The 21,737-nt window shown below is 46.2% G+C and overlaps 1 protein-coding gene across 1 annotated transcript; it reads right to left on the minus strand.

Annotated features, from left to right (window-relative positions):
* Positions 1 to 1,314: 1,314 nt before the first annotated feature.
* LOC120928217 (molybdopterin synthase catalytic subunit-like) lies at positions 1,315 to 20,504 on the minus strand. The gene is made up of 4 exons (XM_040339326.1): positions 20,385 to 20,504; positions 13,288 to 13,441; positions 3,442 to 3,565; positions 1,315 to 1,554 (listed from the first exon to the last, which is right to left on the minus strand). The coding sequence occupies exons 1-4, from the start codon at positions 20,500 to 20,502 to the stop codon at positions 1,477 to 1,479; spliced, it is 474 nt and encodes a 157-aa protein (XP_040195260.1). The 5' UTR covers positions 20,503 to 20,504; the 3' UTR covers positions 1,315 to 1,476.
* Positions 20,505 to 21,737: the final 1,233 nt, after the last annotated feature.

Genomic DNA, 21,737 nt, shown 5'->3' on the forward strand with positions numbered 1-21,737 from the left:
ACCAACAGATGCGATATGAACTGTGATAAAGCCTCCTGGATAGATTTTAACTACTTAAGGAGGAGCACCTCTGATTTTTATTTGTTGCGCTATAGACAAAAATAGAGTGACAATTTAAAAAAAAAAAAAAAAAAAAAGCATATTTTTTACTTTTTGCTATAATAAATATCCCTGCAAAAAATATAAAAAAAAAATGTTTATTCCTCAGTTTAGGCCGATATATTCTTCTACAAATTTTTGTAAAAAAAAAAAAAAAAAATCGCAATAAGCGTATATTGATTGGTTTGTGCAAAAGTTATAGGCCCGGATTCACGTAGGAGATACGACAGCGTATGTCCAGATACGCCGTCTTATCTCTGAGTCTGAGCCGTCGTATCTTGGCGCCTGATCCTTAGAATCAGGTACGCCAGAATTTGTATAAGATACGACCAGCGTAAGACTCTTACGCCGTCGTATCTTAACTGCATATTTACGCTGGCCGCTAGGGGCGTGTACGCTGATTTACGCCTAGAAATATGTAAATCAGCTAGATACGCCTATTCACAAACGTACGCCCGGCCGTCGCAGTACAGATACACCGTTTACGTAAGGCTTTTTCCCGGAGTAAAGTTACCCCTGCTCTATGAGGCGTACCAATGTTAGGTATGTACATCGGAACTGCGTTGAATTTTTCATGTTTTACGTCGTTTGCGCAAGTCGTTCGCGAATAGGGCTGGGCATCATTTACGTTCACGTCGAAAGTATTGGCTTCTTGCTGGGTTAATTTGGAGCATGCGCACTGGGATACTTTCACGGACAGCGCATGCGCCGTTCGTAAAAAGCGTCATTTACGTGGGGTCACATTAAATTTACATAACACACGCCCACATCTTCCACATTTGAATTAGGCGGGCTTACGCCAGCCTATTTACGCTACTCCGCCGCAACTTTGGTTTGTGAATACTGCACTTGCCTGTCAAAGTTGCAGAGGCATAACGTAAATAGGATACGTTACGCCCGCACAAAGATGCACGCTTCTACGTGAATCCGGGCCATAGCGTCTACAAAATAGAGAATAGATTTATGGCATTTTTTTTTTTAACTAGTAATGTTGTAGCGGTCCCTAACAGTAATTGTCAGTTAGAGCTGGTTCACACTGGGGCGACACGACTTCGGGGGCGACTCGGCAAGGCGTCCTGAAGACGACTTCAGAGGCGACTTGCAAAATGACCTCTGTACAGAAGTCAATGCAAGTCGCCCCGAGTCGCCCCTGAAGTCGTACAAGAACCTTTTTCTAAGTCGGAGCGACTTGCGTCACTCCTATTGGAACGGTTCTATTGAATACAATGGGACGCGACACGTCAGGCGGCTGAGTCGCCTGACGAGTCGCCCCAGTGTGAACTGGCTCTTACACTCTGTTTTGCCCGTTTTCAAGTCTATGTCAGGTTTACAATAACATTGCTACAAAGAGAACCCTGTATACAGTATATCATATTTCTATTTTATGCCATCTTCTTTTTTCCAGAAACATTCTTTATTTTCTTTCCAAGTATAGCCGTCGTCTTCATACATCTCCTAGACAAAAAACAATACAAATGATAAGAGAACAGAATAAAATACGATACGGTCATTAAAGATATGATTTATATAGCTGCTTGTGAGCCGTCTATTGCAGATTTACTACAGCAGAGCGGTCGCGCTGCATCACGTACATGTACATGATTTAGCACTTCCAGGTAGGGGGAGCGCGTGCGCCCGCCGCCACAGCACAAGCCAATCACAAGTCCCAGCCAATGATTTATGGCCTAAACGCAACAATCAGCTGAACGAATGACAGAAGAGAACCCTGTGTAGGTAAACAACACAGAGCTTTCTACACATAGCAGTAATGTGACATTTTTCTTTCTCCCTGCAAAGGGAGTAAAAACCAACACATTGCTTAGTAAAAACAGAACACAGTACACACACTAAACATTGTTAGGCACACATTTAACCCCTTGATTGCCCTAGATGTTAACCCCTGCCCAGCCAGTGTCAGTACAGTGAAAATGCATATTATCATTGATCACTGTATAAGTGTCACTGGCGATGTCAGTGTCGGTTAGAGTCAGATTGTACGCAGCACTATCACAGTCCCATTATAAGGCGCCAATCACTACCATTAGTACGATAAAAATAAAAACAACAATTCCAGTATATACACACTATAGTTTGTAGACGCTATAACCTTCACGAAAACCAATCAATATATACTTATTGGGATTTTTTTAACCAAAAAGACATGTAGCAGAATACATTTTTAGCCAGAATTTATGAAGAAATTTGTTTTTATAGGATATGATCTATAGCAGAAAGTAAAAAAATATTCTTGTTTTTTTTTTTTAAATGTTCCAGTCTTTTTTCACAAAGATGATTTGAGTGAATTTTTTATACACACACACACAGACACACACACATACATTTTGTCTTTTGTACAGTATTGCATGACTGAGCAATTATCAGTTAACCCCTCAAGGACCGCCCCGCGTACATATACCGTGGCAGGGCGGCTCTTAAGTGCAAAAATCACATATCTGTACGTGATTTATTTTTTCCCCTCGGCTCTGGGGTGCGCCGCCAGAGTCTCGCTCCTGCTGTGATTGGACACAGCGAGAGCCAATTAGCGGGGTCAGCCATGAAACCCTGCGATCGTTCCGAGAGAGGCAAGATGGTCTGCCAATTTAAAAAGGGCAGATCGCCGTTCTGCTAGTAAGGAAGACAGAGATCTTGTGTTTCTGCTAAGCAGGAACACGGTTCTCTGTCTTCCTACAGTTAAACCATCCCCCACACAGTAAGAAAGCACTTCCAGGGAACATATTTAACCCTTTGATCGCCCCCGATGTTAACCCCTTCCCTGCCAGTGTCATTAGTACAATGTCAGTGCATTTTTTTTTAGCGCCGATCACTGTATTAGTGTCACTGTCCCCCAAAAAGTGTTAACTATGTCAGTTAGGTATTCGATTTGTCTGCCGCAATCCCGAAAAGTCTTTAAAAATGGTGAACTATCAATCACCCGCCCATCCTCCATTTATAGATTCTGCTCCAATCATACAAGCTTTAGTGCAGCTTTTGTGAATGGAGGATCGGGGTGGAAAGGGCTGCATAGTCGGGCTCTCTTGATAAGAGCCTGCGACAGCCTATTAGTTCTCTTAACCCCCCCCCTTCCCCCCAAACAACTGATTACTATGGCAGCGGGTGGGGCTGACATGAACGGAAGAGGATTTCAAATAATGGAAGAGACATCAACACAAGGGACACGTAAGTTATGTCCCTTGTGATGATTTTTAAATGTTTATTATTATTTTGGCTGCACTTAGGCTTTATGACACCAGGTGATTTTAATTCAATGGTAGTTTTTAATACACCGGTACTTTTTTACATTAATTTTGTTATTTTATGAATAAAACAAGTACTTCCACTTACCTTCTTCCATATAGGCACAGTTGTTTTCAAGGCATTTATACAATATTTCACAGCATCCAAGGAGTCATTCCTGTGTGGTGAGGAAACTGCAATGGAAACACTGGCTTCAGTTACTGGAACCAACCTACCAACAATAAAAAAAAAAAATTTTCACCATAATTGAATATTGTTTATTTATTTATTTATACAAATTTACAAAAGCACCTGATCATTGCAGACTGGTTATCTTGAATACATACAAATGAATCACAAAAAATCCAAAATGGCAAATATAAGAGCGTAAAGAGGCTCCTCAGCCACGCGAATCAGAACATATATGAACAATCAGAGCAAAATTAATGACAGTAACATCTTGTAAAAACAGGGGGCAATAATCAAACAATAATCAGATATTAAAATACAAGCAGCTGACATAAATATAATGATTGCAAAATAAATGAAAACACAAAGGGCCGGATTCACAAAGAGTTACGCCGGCGTATCAGTAGATACACGGACGTAACTCCGAATCTAAGCCCGTCGTATGTTTAAGTGTATTCTCAAACTGAGATACACTTAAACATGCCTAGGTTACGACGGCCTGCGCCGTCGTATCTTAGGGTGCAATATTTACGCTGGCCGCTAGGTGGCGCTTCCATTAAGTTCGGCGTAGAATATGCAAATGAGTCGTTATACCGATTCACGAACGTACGCTTGCCCGTCGCAGTAAAGATATGCCGTTTCCGTAAGAGATACGCTGCGTAAAGATAAACATGCCCCCTAGGTGGCGTATCCAATGTTAAGTATGGCCGTCGTTCCCGCGTCGCAATTTGAAAATGTTACGTTGTTTGCGTAACTCGTCCGTGAATGGGGCTGGACGCCATTTACGTTCACGTCAAAACCAATGACGTCCTTGCGACGTCATTTAAAGCAATGCACGCCGGGATATTTTAGGGACGGCGCATGCGCAGTTCGTTCGGCGCGGGGACGTGCTTCATTTAAATGAAACACGCCCCCTACCCGCCGAATTTGAATTCCGCCGGGTGATTTACGCTACGCCGCCGCAGCTTTACAGGCAAGTGCTTTGTGAATAAAGCACTTGCCTGATAAACTTGCGGCGGCGTAACGTAAATCAAATACGTTACGCCCGCCCACAAATACGCCCATCTACGTGAATCTGGCCCAAAGTCTAAATGCAGCACTGAAGGTAGGAGACGGTGAGTATAGATGGACGTAGGGATGAAACTCCACACATCAACTTCAAATCGTAATGAAACAGACACCAATATATCTTCTTATCAGAGGTCAGATAAATCAAGCATTGGGGTATAAGCCACATCCAATAACTACTGCAGGCATCATCATCGGCTTTCACATAGGAGTTTCCCAATAGCCAGCATTGGAACAGCATCAGACTCCAATACCAATCAATGGAAGTGATGTGTACCATATAAGAAAACAAGGAGGCACATAGTTAAGTCCGTAAAAGCAATCCTTGATTAATAAAAAAAAAAGGGGGGGGTACTCACAAACGAAAAATGAATTCAAGCATGCAAATCAAAAAAGACCGCGGTGGTAGCGTCCTCACATCATCACCTGATGCATTTCAGCCTATTGACCGACGATGCGAGTACCCCTTTTTTTAAACGTCTCACGCAGATTTACTGCGGCACAATGGCTCTCCTAGGCGAAATCCCGTATATATACAGGTTTCACCTTTAAGAGCCACCAGAGGGCGCGCACGCACCACCAATGCATGGCGGGAGAACCAGATGTGCGTGGCCGGCGGGCACGATCGCCGCTGGCCACATGCGATCGCTTCCACAAGCGCCAGTGCCGGGATTTGTGTGTAAACACATTGCGATTTTTTTTACCAAAAATACATAGAAGAATACATATTGGCCTAAACTGATGAAAAAATTATTTTTTAAATTTGGGGATATTTATTATAGCAAAAAGGGATAGGTTAGGAAGGGGGTACAATCTTCTGGGACTGACATGGTTAATAAATCAAGGATTGTTTTTATGGACTTCACTATGTGCCTCTTTGTTTTCTTAACTAGTTGCCGACCAGCCGCCGCAGTTCTACGGTGGCAGGTCGACTCTCCTGCGCGAGAGCCCGTAGCTCTACGTCGCCTCGCGAAGCGGCCACTAGGGGCGCGCGCCCCCCCGCTCGCTCCCGATTCCCGTGCGTGTGCCCGGTGGTCGCGATCCCTGCCGGCCACCCACGATCGCTCGTTACACACAGCTCCCGGTCCTGTCAGGGGAGAAATGCCTGACCGTCTGTTCATACAATGTATGAACAGCGATCAGTCATTTCCCCTAGTGAATCCACCCTCCCCCCTACAGTTAGTATACACCCAGGGAACATACTTAACCCCTCCCCCTAGTGTTAACCCCCTTCCCTGCTAGTGGCATTTTTTATAGTAATCAATGCATTTTTTATAACACTGATCGCTATAAAAATGCCAATGGTCCCAAAAATGTGTCAAAAGTGTCCGAAGTGTCCGCCATAAATTCGCAGTACCGAAAAAAAAACGCTGATCGCCGTCATTACTAGTAAAAAAAAAAATATTAATAAAAATGCCATCAAACTATCCCCTATTTTGTAAACGCTATAACTTTTGCGCAAACCAATCAATAAACGCTTATTGCGATTTATTTTTTGACCAAAAATATGTAGAAGAATACGTATCGGCCTAAACTGAGGAAAAACTTTTTTTTATATATTTTTGGGGGATATTTACTATGGCAAAAAGTAAAAATCATTATTTTTTTCAAAATTGTCGCTCTATTTTTGTTTATAGCGCAAAAACTAAAAACCGCAGAGGTGATCAAATACCACCAAAATAAAGCTCTATTTGTGGGGAAAAAAGGACGCCAATTTTGTTTGGGAGCCACGCCGCACGACCGCGCAATTGTCAGTTAAACCAACGCAGTGCCGAATGGCAAAAACTGGCCAGGTCCTTTAGCTGCCTAAAGGTATGGGTCTTAAGTGGTTAAATGGTACACATCACTTCCATTGATTGGCATTGGTCTGATGCTGGTCCACTGCTGGCTATTGGGAAACTGCAGAGGATCCTTTCTTCTGTTTCCTTTGTGAAAGCCGATGATGATGCCTGCAGTAGTTATTGGATGTGGCTTATACCCCAATGCTTGATTTATCTGACCTCTGATAAGAAGATATATTTGTCAGCACAGTGGTGTCTGTTTCATTATGCTTTGAAGTTGGTGTGAGGCGTTTCATCCCTACGCCCATCTATACCCACCGTCTCCTCATTTAGGGCCAGTTTCACAGAAGAGATACGCCGTCGTATCTCTGTGATCCGCCCGTCCTAACTATGCGGCTGATTTATAGAATCAGTTCCGCATAGATAGCCCTAAGATACGACAGGTGTAATTGACTTACACTGTCGGATCTTAAGATGCAATTCTAGGCCGGCCGCTAGGTGGCGATTCCATTGCGGTCAGCGTAGAATATGCAAATGACTAGTTACGGCGATCCACGAAGTTCCGCGCTTTCGTCGCAATCCCGTACGTCATCGCTAGTCGGTTTTTCCCGTCGCAAAGTTACACCTGCTTTAACATGGCTTATCTTTAGATCAGCCATGTTAAAGTATGGCCGTCGTTCCCGGGTTGAATTTCAAATTTATTTATTTTTTTGCGCAAGACGTCCGGGAATACGAAATGCCGTAACGCATGTCGCAGTTCAAAAAAAAACATCGGGGTGCCGTAATTTTGCGCAAAGCACGTCGGGAAATTTGAACACGGAGCATGCGCAGAACGTTCGGCGCGGGAACGCGCCTAATTTAAATGGTGCCCGCCCCATTTGAATTAGGCGGGCTTGCGCCGAGCGCATTTACGTTACACCGCCACAAGTTTACAGGTAAGTGCTTTGTGAATCAGGCACTTACGCTGGAATCTGGCCCCTAGCTCCTACGTTCAGCACTGCATTTGGACTTTATGTTAAACATTTTTTAATACCATTTCCAGTAGTTTAGGGGTCTCATTTCTGATTCACCATTTTTTTCTGAGAATAGAGATTATCATTTGCACCCAGAAATTAAACAATAATAATATAATAATAAAAAGGTGGTTGTATTTTTGCTTTAACCAAGAGAAAAACATTTACATCAGCAGTAGCCAATCTAGGTGGTGTTGAGTGAAGCCAGTAGGGGGTGCTCTAGGACCCCCACTACTCTATGAGGGGGTTCCCACTGCGAGGACAGTTAGCGGAAACATACTCAGCAAGCTTGTCAGACTGACAGTCCAGAGCAGTTCAGGCTCCACCTGTCTCTAAAGACCCGTACACACGGGCAGACTTTTTGCCAACAAACTTCAAAATGAGCACGTTTTCAAAATAGTCCGACCGTGTGTACGCTCCATCGGACAAACTTTTTCGGGTTTCATCGGACAAAAAGTTCTGTCTGCAAACGGACCAACTTTACGTCAACAAGAGTCCGATGGTGCCTAGTCCGACCGTGTGTACAGCAAGCAATCGGACTTTTGTACAAAGTACAAACGCGCATGCTCAGAAGCAAAGACCAGCCAGAAGCGTTCTGTCTGGTAAAACTAGCGTTCGTATTTGAAAGAGCACATTCTTGACGCCGCAAGTTCTGAAATCAAGAAAAGCAGCGCACATTCTCTTCTTCTTTATAATGTGATAATACTAAAAGCTGCTTTGCTGGTGATACTGACGGAGTAAAAACAAATGTCTTTACTTTGGATTAGTGTATTTTGGTTATATGAATCAAACATATTTCTATATTTTTTTGTGGGTCAAGTTAGCACAACCCCATTGCGCAATATGTCTGCTTGACAAACGGATGATCAGAAACGAACAAAATTGCACGAAATTGAAAATCGCGAATGTACACAGACGAAACCTCTACCAACTCTCGATTAGCAGAAGGAGCCCAAAGGGTGACGCCGGAGAATTGAACTTCCTCTTTTAAACTCTCGTCAGTACGTTGAAACGTCACTACGTTCGTGTTTGTTGCCGAAAAAGTCAGAGCGTGTGTATGCTATGGATGTGATCGGACAAAAAATCCAAGGGAAAGTTTGTTTGATGTCCGGTCGTGTGTACGAGGCTTAAGGTGTCATTAAAGTTGTTGTAAACCCTTCCATATACCCAATTAAGTGACTGGCCTCAGATGATACACAGATGAAACAAATCATTTGACACAAGTTTCACCTGTTTATCTACAGCCGTCTTTCCTCAACATCCATTCAAAGTGCAGAATTTACACAGGGTCTCTCAGCTCTCAAGAGCAGGGGGCGGAGAGCTGAAATTACATCAGTGAGGAGAGCTTTGAGAGTTGATTGGACGGAAAAGACACACCCTCCTTTATACAGGACACAGAGCAGAGGCTGCCAATCACAGACTGTACCCTCCCCATCACCATTTTTCTCTTGGTGTCAGGAAAACTTGTCAGACGTGACTCATGCCAATAGCAGAACGAAGCAGCAGACAGAAATTACTTTTAGTGCTTTGGATAGAGACAAGTACACACTATAGAGGATATGCTTTGTTCATATTTCACGTCTGAGGTTTACAACCACTTTAACACAGCGGGGGGGCCTGGGAGGACTTCTCATCACTCCGACTGAGGTCCAGTGACGTCAGGTACAGATTTCAGTCTAGGTTTTATGTCCAGTTTGCAAGATAGGGCAGCTAAAGGAACTATTTTAAAATTGAAGTTATCCTTTAAAAAGTTAAACGAAATATTCTTCATTTCCTTCTATAAGGTAGGTAAGGAAGCTGCCGCTCCAGGTGAGCACACTAGAATAATCAATGTCCACTCAGGAACCAATGGGTGCCGGCAATGCACAGGATGTGCAAAAGAAGGAAAATATGGACAGCCGCACTCCAAATACTTAAAAAGACGTGCCCTTTATTGGGTGAAGGAAAAATGCACTACAGGTATCAGCACACAGTGGGAAAAACAGCTGACTCGTTTCGCATTGGATATCAATGCTTAGTCATAGCTACTAATACCATAGCTATGACTAAGCATTGATATCCAATGCGAAACGCGTCACCTGTTTTTCCCACTGTGTGCTGATACCTGTAGTGCATTTTTCCTTCACCCAATAAAGGGCACGTCTTTTTAAGTATTTGGAGTGCGGCTGTCCATATTTTCCTTCTTTTGCACATCCTTCTAAAAGGTAGTCAGGATGCATATACAGAAATACATTTGTCTTTTTTTTCCCTCTAAGTGGTTCTAAAGGCAGAAGGTTTTTTACCTGCATGCAGCTTCCCCCGCAGCCCCCTTTAAATACTTATACAAGCCCAATCTCGATCCAGTGCTGTGCAGGAGAGCAGCTGCTCTATCTCCCCTCTTTGGCTTAGACAATCCAGGCCAGTGAGGAGGGAGATGTTCTGAGCTGCACTGTGTGTGTCATATGGACATAGAAAGTGAAAGACAGAGAAGGCACTTCTAATGACACGATCTGGATTCCCAGGGGTAAAAAGTTTGCCGGGAATCCTGGGGGGAAAACCGAGAACCTGCTCGGTCACTTTCCCCCTGTACACCGCCGGGAAAACTGCGGTGAGAGCTTTGGCCGGGAATCCCGGCCGTGTATATGCTCCTAGGGATCTTTTCGGACAAATTTCCTTTGTTCTTTTGTGCCATCCCATTTTATAAAGGTACCCTGGAGAAATAAGGTTCCCCTAGGATATCTATTTTTTAATTTTATAGGATTGAAAGGGTTTAATTACTGTATGATCTTTTTTTATATTTTTTTAAGTAAATTTTAATAAAATGATTATGTTTAAAAAAAAATTACATTTCTTAGCATCTCTTCCAGGTTCTCCCAACGCTGTTATGCTCGAATATTATTATTTTTAAATACTGTCTTCTCCCATTCTGCCACTTGATGGCAGCATTTATCCTCGCTGTTTCTCACTTAGTCCATACCCGTTATCGGTTTATTATACTAAGTTACGCCAGTCCCTCTGCCTTCTCTATATCATATCCTCCTTCCCAGCTATGGTGAATGGGAATTTAGAAGGGCTGCCTCGATTCCGCCGTTTTCCCTCTTCCAAGATGGCGGATCGCTGGCATATAAGGGCGGACGCGAGACCAGGAGCGCCGCAGCCAATCCCCGAAGACGTCAATCTCTGACGTCAATCTCTGACGAAACGTGTAGGCGTGGCTAGCGTTCCGGCATCATCACGTCCAACTACACGAGCAGAGACAGCGGGAGAACGTGTGGAGGAGACGCTGAGACCTGACGCTTTCCAGCCAGTCGTTCTGGTTCTTATGTGCATGTCATCTCATTTAAAATGTGAGTGAACATTGTTTTTTATCTACAATAAATACTGCAAATTGAAACAGTATCACACTATGGGGAATTCCTTTTGTGTCTTTTTCCTTTTGAGCTGAGTTTTGAAGCAGCCATCTAGGACTCATTCAGGATCGCACTATCCAGTCTCAGTGGGAGACTTTAAAGACAACCTGAGCCCATACTGACCGCTGTAGTGGTCATTCAGTGTGGTAAGCGGACTACAACACTTCAGCACTCGGGTGTCTTTTCTGGTGGATAGACTGTTCAGAACATTTCTGGTGTCACATTTGAACATAATTCAACAGCGCTTCACTTGATTATTATTTGTGGACTTCTTTCACCCACCCATACGTCACCATGTTTATTTGGATTTCTTTGGTTGATTTTCATTATTGGCACGAATTTTTGAGAGACTTTTTCTTGCACCCTCTGAAGATTTCCTAGCTACATGTCACAATTATTGGGTTTATCCTTCATATGTTATATCCAATAACTACTGATTATATATATTTGTTTTAGTGTCATCAATTTATTATCACTAACTTATTAACCTGCGCCTCATGTGCAGGTTTTCAATTTTTACATTAGTTTTTTGCGCTGTACCTCTCTTTTTTTCACTTAGCTTTAAATTTGTATCTATAATTTTTGGTACCTGGCAGCACTTTTCTTTATTCTGCGCAGTGTTTTTTTTCTACTAGAAAACGTTTTTCCATGCTCCATAGGGTAACTGCTGGGAAAAAGACCGCCGGGAATCGCAGCAGGAAAAAAGAGAACATGTTCTCTTTTTTCCTGCCGCGATTTCTGGCGGTTTTCCTGTCAGGAAAACTGCCATGGAGCATACACACGGCCAGTTTTCCCGGCCAAAAGCTGTCATGGCAGTTTTCCCGACGGGAAAACTGGTGGTGTGTACGAGGCATCAGTGTATTCCAACAGTTTATTTAGGACACAAGATTACGAAACCTTACAAGCAGGCTCATAAAATCATAGCTCTGGATGAGTGACAGTCTCTCCTTAGCCGCAACAGGCCAACTAGCAGCTGTGGGGAAGTTGGAACGCAAAAGCAAGATGGCCACCAAACTTCCAGGTCGGGTGGAGCACTTGCGCCAGATCCGACGTCAGAAGGGGTGCTGTAACGCCGTTCGGCGATTGCGCGGAAGCTTCTTCTTCATACCTTGAGTCTATCCTATCTTTTCCCTGGAAGGTGACCAAGAACAGCAGGTTACATCAGGTCCCCTTCACGCAGATAGGCCCTATGAACTTTCACATGGACATAGAGCCTGCTCAGGAGTGAGCATGTATGAGTGCCTTGGTGGGAAGGAGGAGCCAGAAGCGCCAGTGAGGAACCTTAAAAGAGGAGGATCAGGGCTGCTCTGTGCAAAGCCATTGCACAGAGCAGGTAAGTATAACATGTTTGTAATAAAATAAAAAAAAGCATGGCGCAATTAGAATCACTTTAAAAGGTGTTGCAGCAGGGATTTAGATGCCCTGTGTTAGCAGAACTTTGGATAGTCTGCCTGCTGCTCTCACACACATAGCAGGGTCACCAGTGGTCCAATCCACCATCTGCACACGGCCCCAGCTAACTGCACTGTGCAAGGAGTGAGTGCTGTTAATGGGAGCAAAGGAGGAGGGCAGGCGGGGAATCGTACCACTGAAGACCCAGGCAACTGCATTATGTGTGAGAGCAGAGGTCTGACTCTCCAGCATGCTGCTAGCACATTATTTTTACCTTTGCTGCAGCCATTAAAGGGAAGAAAAAAAGACAAAGGATATTCATTACTGCATATTTGCAGCCTGACAGCAATTACCGTATTTATTGCGGTATAACGCGCTCCCGCGTATACTGCGCACCCCTAAAGTGACCCCCAATCCTGTGGAAAAAAAGTTATTTTTGTACTTGCAGTTTTGGTGTCTTGCTCGGCGTCCATCGGCGGCCTCGTCGGGTCCGGCGTCCTTCTGCGGCTTCGGGTGTCCTTCTGCGGCGGGTCCGGCGTCCTTCTGCGGCGTCCTCGCGTCCTCCCCGCTCGTTTCCCGCGCCGAGTTTTGAATACTGCGCCAGCATATACCGAGCGCAGTACACTCGGGGCAGGCTCGGCAACTGTCGCGCTCACGTCCAGGACGTGACCACGGAAGAAGCCGAGACTGGCCGACTATACTGCGCTCGGTATATGTCGGCGCAGTATTCAAAACTCGGCGCGGGAAAGCGGGTATCGGCGTATATCGCGCACCCACGATTTTGCCCTGATTTTCAGGGCAAAAAAGTGCGCGATATACGTCGATAAATACGGTATTCTAATAAATGAAGAAGGTTCAATTGGGCTTAAAGACAAGACAGATGTGGGAGTGACCAAGTCACCAGTTCCTTATCCTGCCACTTAGGTATGACCAATGTGCTGGTGACTGGAGGAGTGTGGACAACCCTCTCTGAGAGCAAATAACACACTTGCTCATTAAGCAAAGTAAGAAAGTACAATCAGTCCAGTGAAACAATTGTCTACTGCTGTGTTTTTAGGTTGCCAAGTCCTGGGTCAGGAACAGCCCTGGCTCTTACCAAAACAACAACCAACACGGACTTACCCTAGCCTGTGATGAACCGCTATGTGCTTTACAGTCGGCCATTTCTGTCTGATATCAGACAATATTTTCTTTATTTCCATCTCTGCCATTGGTGCGTAAGCCTCATACTCTAAACTCACAACCTTCTTTCCTTCAAAATGATTCCTCGTCGTACCTAGAAGACAATGAAGGATTCACAGGCAAAGAACACGAGGAGGAGTAACGGAATGGGTGAAACTGTATGAGCCGCTCCTGCCCATTTATTTATTTCTCATCCATAGGTTTCTCTCCTTCTTCTGTTGTAAGAGGAAGGAGGTGGATCCACCATGTCAAACACAGTTTCGTTTTTTTACATTCTGACCACTGTGATTGGCTATCACAGCAATCACAATGTATCCAGCCACTGGGAGATGCTTGGTATGTAGGAGGAGATTTACTAAAACTAATGCACACAGAATCTGGTGCAGCTGCACCTAGTAACCAATCAGCTTCTAACTTCAGCTTGTTAAATTAAAGTGATACTAAACCAGGGCTCGACAATATCCGGGCGCCCGGTCGCAATTGCGACAAGAAATTGTGACCTGGCGCCCGCCGGTAATTGAGGCCACGGCTTTGCAGCCTACAAGGCCGCAAAACCGCAGACTCAATTTCCGTCCGTCGTGGGCGGGGGAGCGCACGGAGGCACAAAATCCTATGTCTCTGTGCGCCCCCACCTCCCCCACAGCGCGATCGCGGCGGGCCCACGACGGCCGGTAATTGAGGCCAAGGCTTTGCAGACTTGTGAAGGCCCAAGCTTACTTCTGTGACCTCGCGCCATCTGGTGGTGGCCGTTGGCATTACAAGTAAAACAGCAGTTCTAATGTATTTTCTTGACTGTTTTTTTACTGCCATCTCCTTCCCTCTAATTAGAACCCCCAAACATTATATATATTTTTTTCTAACACCCTAGAGAATAAAATGGCGATCGTTGCAATACTTTCTGTCACACCGTATTTGCGCAGCGGTCTTACAAGAGCACTTTTTGGGGGGAAAAAACACTTTTTTTAATTAAAAAATAAGACAACAGTAAAGTTATCCCATTTTTTTTTAGATTGTGAAAGATAATGTTACGCCGAGTAAATTGATACCCAACATGTCACGCTTCAAAATTGCGTCCGCTTGTGGAATAGGCGACGTTTAAAAAATTCTACAGGTTGCATGTTTTAAGTTACAGAGGAGGTCCAACGATCGCGGCGATACCTCACATGTGTGGTTTGAATACCGTTTACATATGCGGGCGCTACTCAGGTATGTGTTCACTTCTGCGCGCGAGCTTGGCGGGACGGAGCGTGCTTTCTGGCTCCTAACTTTTTTAGCTGGCTCCTAGATTCCAAGCAAATTTGTCAAACCCTGTACTAAATCCAACAACGATTTGCTTGCATTAACCACTTGCCGACCAGCTCGCAGTGATATACGTTGGCAGAATGGCATGGCTGCGCGTATGGGTACGTTGTCCCCTTTAACAGATGCCGGAGACACGCGCCCGCTGCGCAGCAGAGGACTTAATGCGCGTGGCCGGCAGGCACGATCGCTGCTGGCCACCCGCAAAAAGAGCCAGCACAGGGATTTGTGTGTAAACACACAAATCCCTGTTCTGTTAGGGGAGAGGAGACATATCTTTTGTTCCTAGTAAGTAGATACAGCCATATGTCTCCTCCCCCAGTCAGTCCTATACCCATATAGTTAGAAACAATAGCTATGGAAAAGTTAACCCCTTGATCGCCCCCTAGTTTTAATCCCTTCCCTACCAGTGACATTTACACAGGAATGAGGCATATTTATAGAACTGATCACTGTATAAATGTCAATAGTCCCAAAAATGTGTCAAAAGTGTCCGATCTGTCTGCCACAAAGTCGCAGTACCACAAAAATCGCAGATCAACGCCATTACTAGTACAAAAAAAAAAAAAAAAAAAGGCATAAATCTTTCCCATAGTTTGTAGACGCTATAAATTTTGTGCAAACCAATCAATATACGCTTATTGCGATATTTTTTTTACCAAAAACATGTAGAAGAGTATGGGCCAAATTCCCAAAAAAGCTGCCTAACTTAACTTTCAGCAGTTAAGTTACACTGACTTAAAATTTCTACCTAAGTGCCTGATCCACAAAGCACTTACCTAGAAATTACACGCCGTGTAACTTAAGTGCCTCCGTCGCAAGGCGGTCCTCCTCTCCGGGGGGCGTTTAAAATTTAAATGAGGCGCGCTCCCGCGCCGGCCGTACTGCGCATGCGTGCGACGTAATTTTCCCGACGTGCAGCGCGCGAACGTAATTTACGGCGGGCTTTGTGGATTGCGACGGGACACTAAAGTTGCGACGGGTGAAAAAAAACAAAAACGCCGGGAAAACAAAAACAAAAATTGTCAGCGTCGCTCGGCATGCATTCCTGAGAGGGAGAACTCCATGCCAATTTTCAAAGAAAAAACCGGCATGGGTTCCCCCCCCAGGAGCATACCAGGCCCTTAGGTCTGGTATGGGTTGTAAGGAGACCCCCCCTACACCGAAAATTCGACGTAGGGGGTCCCCCTACAATCCATACCAGACCCGTATCCAAAGCACGCTACCCGGCCGGTCAGGAAAGGGAGTGGGGACGAGCGAGCGCCCCCCCCTCCTGAGCCGTGCCAGGCCGCATGCCCTCAACATGGGGGGGTTGGGTGCTCTGGGGCAGGGGGGCGCACTGCGGGCCCCCCCACCCCAGAGCACCCTGTCCCCATGTTGATGAGGACAGGACCTCTTCCCGACAACCCTTGCCGTTGGTTGTCGGGGTCAGCGGGCGGGGGCTTATCGGAATCTGGGAGTCCCCTCAAATAAGGGGGCCCCCAGATACCGGCCCCCCACCCTAAGTGAATGGATATGGGGTACATCGTACCCCTACCCATTCACCTGGAGGCAAAAAGTTAAAGTTATTAAACACACAACACAAGGCTTTTTAAAATAATTTATTAGTCTGCTCCGGAGGCCCCCCCTGTCTTCTTTATTAGCTCTAATACCACCAGGGGGGGCTTCTTCTTCCGCTCTCCGGGGGTCTTCTCCGCTCTCCGGGGGGGGCTTCTTCTTCCACTCTCCGGGGGGGGGGGGTCTTCTCCGCTCTCCGGGGGTCTTCTATCTTCGCCGCTCTCCGCTGTTGACTCGGCGCACCCCGGTTCTTCTGCAGCTGTCCGGTGCCTTCTTCTTCAGCGCTGGCTGCCTGCTATCTTCGTGTGTTAGCTCAATTACTAGCAGGCAGCCATCGCGGTCTTCTGTGACGTCACCTTCTTCTCTTCTGTTCTTCTTCTCCCGATGTTGACACGTCGCCTCTTCTCACTGCAATGATGGAAGCGCGCCTTGCATCCCATTTATATAGGCATCACCGTCCCATCATGCTCCGGTAGGTACCCACGTGGTGGGTGCACGTGGGTAGGCACCCACCACGTGGGTACCTACCGGAGCATGATGGGACGGTGATGCCTATATAAATGGGATGCAAGGCGCGCTTCCATCATTGCAGTGAGAAGAGGCGACGTGTCAACATCGGAAGAAGGGAGAAGAAGAACATGACGTCACAGAAGACCGCGATGGCTGCCTGCTAGTAATTGAGTTAACACACAAACATAGCAGGCAGCCAGCGCTGAAGAAGAAGGCACCGGACAGCTGCAGAAGAACCGGGGTGCGCCGAGTCAACAGCGGAGAGCGGCGAAGATAGAAGAAGACCCCCGGAGAGCGGAGAAGACCCCCCCCCGGAGAGTGGAAGAAGAAGCCCCCCTGGTATTAGAGCTAATAAAGAAGACAGGGGGGGCCTCCGGAGCAGACTAATAAATTATTTTAAAAACCCTTGTGTTGTGTGTTTAATAACTTTAACTTTTTGCCTCCAGGTGAATGGGTAGGGGTACGATGTCCATTCACTTAGGGTGGGGGGCCGGTATCTGGGGGCCCTCTTATTTGAGGGGACTCCCAGATTCCGATAAGCCCCCGCCCGCAGACCCCGACAACCAACGGCAAGGGTTGTCGGGAAGAGGTCCTGTCCTCATCAACATGGGGACAGGGTGCTCTGGGGTGGGGGGGCTCACAGTGCACCCCCCTGCCCCAGAGCACCCAACCCCCCCATGTTGAGGGCATGTGGCCTGGCACGCCTCAGGAGGGGGGGGGCGCTCGCTCGTCCCCACTCCCTTTCCTGACCGGCCGGGTAGCGTGCTTTGGATACGGGTCTGGTATGGATTGTAGGGGGACCCCCTACGTCGATTTTTCGGCGTAGAGGGGGTCTCCTTACAACCCATACCAGACCTAAGGGCCTGGTATGCTCCTGGGGGGGGAACCCATGCCAGTTTTGATTTTACAAATTGCCGTGGAGTTCTCCCTCGGGAATGCATACCAAATGCCGTCGCTTGAATGGGCTTTTACAAGGTGTGACTAATTTTCCACATTGTAAAACCAGCCCTAGTTTTGCGCAAGCAAATCGGAACTTACGCAGAAATCACAATGCTGAAAAGCGTTGTGGATCTGCTTAAGTCCTCATTTGCATACTCAAAGCGGCATTTCAATGAGAAATGCCCCCAGCGGCGGATGCGGTACTGCATCCTAAGATCTGACCGTGTAAGTGTTTTACACATGTCAGATTTTCTGCCTAACTTTGGAAAAAGCCTTTTGAGGATCGTTTCCAAAGTTAGGCACAGACTGAACAGCAGTTCCGCCTGCGTATCTCTTTTGGGAATCAGGCCCTATATATTGGCCTAAACTGATGAAGAAATTCGTTTTTTTTTAAACATTTTTGGGGATATTTATTATAGCAAAAAGTTAAAAATATTGTTTTGTTTTTCAAAATTAGTTTGCGCCAGCCGGAGTCCACGAACATGAAAGACAAGTGAAGATGGAAGCTGTCTCCAGCGATCGTTTTCAGGTACGTTTTACATAATGTGCTAGTGTGCGATGCATACTAGCACATTATATTGTTGCTTTGCAGGTAAGAAAAAAAAAAAAAAAAAAAAAACACGTCAAGCAGTTTACAGCAGCTTTAGCCACTTGCCTACAGGACACTTTCACCCCCTTCCTGCCCAGGCCATTTTTCAGCGCCGTCACAATTTGAATGACAATTGCACGGTCATGCAACACTGTACCCAAATGAAATTATAATTTATAATTTCTATTGGTGGTATTTGATCACCTCTGCGGTTTTTATTTATTGCGCTATAACCAAAAGAAGAGGGACGAGTTTGAAAAAAAAAAAAAAAAAAACACTATATTTTTTACTTTTTGCTATAATAAATATCCATTTTTTTTTAATACACATTTTTTCATCAGTTTAGGCCGACATGTATTCCTCTACATATTTTTGGTAAAAAAAAAAAAATCGCAATGAGCGTATATTGATTGGTTTGCGCAAAAGTTATAGCAGCTACAAAATAGGGGATAGATTTACAGCATTTTTATTATATTTTTTATTTTGTTACTAGTAATGGCGGCAATCAGTGATTTTTATCGTGACTGCAATATTGCGGTGGACACATCGGACACCGTTCATATTTAAACAGCGATCCCTGCTATAAAAATGCATTGATTACTGTATAAATGTGACTGGCAGGGAAGGGGTTAACACTAGGGGGCGATCAAGGGGTTAATGTGTTCCCTAGGGGGGGTGATTCTTACTGTGGGGGGAGGGGACTGACTGGGGGAGGTGACCAATGGTTGTCCCTATGTACAAGGGACACACCATCGGTCTCCTCTCCCTGACAGGATGTGGATCTGTGTGTTTACACACACACACACACACACACACAGATCCACTGTCCTGCTCCGTTACTGGGCAATCGTGTGTGCCCGGCGGCCATCGCGGCGCCCCCTAGTGGGTTAGGAAGGCGCAACGTCATATGACGTCCGCCCAGAACAAGAGCGTCTGACTTTCCACCGTCATTTGACGGCGGGCGGTGGATAAGCAGTTAAAGTTAAAAACGTTTTCCGTTTTCCTGTGCCCCTCTTCCCTGTGTGAAGTGGAAGAGAGGAGAGCGCTGTGCACAGCTGCATCTATTCCCCTCTCTCTTCTTCACATAGCATTCGAGCAGAAGCAGTAGCCATTGGCTCTTGCTGCTGTCAATCAATTGCGGTGAAGAGGAAGTGGGGGGGTGGGGCCTAAGACCTGCTGTGTACGATTATGAAGCGCGGCTCCAAAATACACACAGGTTGGGAGCGTGCATTCACCGTGTATCCCCATAGCAAATGGCTTGCTATGGGGGCCCAGGAAGAGGAGGAGCCAAGGTCGCCGCCAGGGACCAGAGAAGAAGAGGATCAGGGCTACTCTGAGCAATACCACTGCACAGAGCAGGCGAGTATAACATGTTTGTTATTTTAATTAGAAAAAAAACTTAGACTTTAGTAACGCTTTAAAGCGGGGGTTCACCCTATAAAATAAAAAAATAAAAATTATTTTTTCTTCTAGCCTAAAATTCGGCATTGTAGCGCGAGCTACATTATGCCGGTCTTAATTTTTTTATCGCCGTACTCACAGTGTAATCGCACATAGTAGATTCCGACTGCCCACGGGGAATGGGCGTTCCAATCCAGACGGAAGGTGATTGACGGCCGGCTCTGGCGCGTCACGCTTCTGCGGAAATAGCCTTGGCTCTTCACGGCGCCTGCGCATAGTCTGTGCGCAGGCGCCGTGAAGAGCCGAGACCTACTCCGGCTGTCTTCGGGGAGCGTGACGTGCCAGAGCCGGCCGTCAATCACCCTCCCTCTTGAAAGGAACGCCCATTCCCCGCGGGCAGTCAGAATCTACTATGTACGATTACACTGTGAGTACGGCGATAAAAAAATTAAGACCGGCATACTGTAGCTCGCGCTACTATGCCGAATGTTATGCTAAAATGTTGTTCTGCAGGGTGAACCACCGCTTTAAGCTTTGACAATAAAACCTGGAACCTGATTGGTTACTCTGCACAGCTGCACCAGATTCCATGTGCACCAGCTTTAGTAAATCTCCCCCACTGTGTGTGTATGGAGCTGTCTAGTGACAGCTTGGTACACAGCAGTTTTGAGGTGGCATGGCTGCCCATGATTTTTTTATTTTAGAGTATGTTTATAAAACGGCAGAAACTATAGTCATGTACCTATGAAGAGCGACACCGCACCACAGCTAGGAGAAACCACCAACTGAGACACTTCATCCGCTGAAAGCTTTCCTGATAACACCCTAATGAAGTCTTGAGGCTCCTCACTGTCCTCCATTGCAGCTGCAAAACAAAGGCAAAAAGCATTAGGACATTTCAACTTTTTTTTATTTGTTTCAGACAAAGCAGAGATGGATTAGAACATCTATGAGCAAAACACACTGGGCCAGATCCACAAAAGAGATACTCCGACTTAACTGCTATTCAGTCTGTGTGTAACTTTGGAAACGATCCTCAAAAGGCTTTTTCCAAAGTTAGGCAGAAGATCCGGCATGTGTAATTGAATTACACTGCCGAATCTTAGGATGCAGTACCGCATCCGCCGCTGGGGGCATTTCGAGTCGAAATGCCGTTTCTAGTATGCAAATTAGCACTTAAGGCGATCCACAAAGCTTTCCAGCTTCCTTTTTGCGCCGTAAGTGTTATTTTGCAAGTGTAAAATTAGGGCTGGTTCTACAAAGTGTAAACTAGTCACACCTTGTAAAAGCCCATTCCAGCGACGGCATTTGGTATGCTTTCCCGAGGGAGAACTCCACGGCAATTTGTAAAAACAAAACCGGCATGGGTTCCCCCCCAGGAGCATACCAGGCCCTTAGGTCTGGTATGGGTTGTAAGGGGACCCCCCCTACGCCGAAAAATCGACGTAGGGGGTCCCCCTACAATCCATACCAGACCCGTATCCAAAGCACGCTACCCGGCCGGTCAGGAATGGGAGTGGGGACGAGCGAGCGCCCCCCCCCTCCTGAGCCGTGCCAGGCCGCATGCCCTCAACATGGGGGGGTTGGGTGCTCTGGGGCAGGGGGGCGCACTACGGGCCCCCCCACCCCAGAGCACCCTGTCCCCATGTTGATGAGGACAGGACCTCTTCCCGACAACCCTTGCCATTGGTTGTCGGGGTCTGCGGGCGGTGGCTTATCGGAATCTGGGAGTCCCCTCAAATAAGGGGGCCCCCAGATACCGGCCCCCCACCCTAAGTGAATGGATATGGGGTACATCGTACCCCTATCCATTCACCTGTAGGCAAAAAGTTAGTTAGTAAACACACAACACAAGGCTTTTTAAAATATTTTATTATTCTGCTCCGGATTCCCCCCCTGTCTTCGTTATTAGCTCAATTACCAGGGGGGGCTTCTTCTTCCGCTCTCCGGGGGTCTTCCACTCTCCGGGGGTCTTCCACTCTCCGGGGGTCTTCCACTCTCCGGGGGTCTTCTCCGCTCTCCGGGGGGGGGCTTCTCCGGACTCCGGGGGGCTTCTTCCATCTTCTCCCCTCTTCCGCTGTTGACTCGGCGAACC

This window comes from Rana temporaria, chromosome 1, assembly GCF_905171775.1.
Source record: "Rana temporaria chromosome 1, aRanTem1.1, whole genome shotgun sequence".
Classification (NCBI taxonomy): Eukaryota; Metazoa; Chordata; class Amphibia; order Anura; family Ranidae; genus Rana; species Rana temporaria.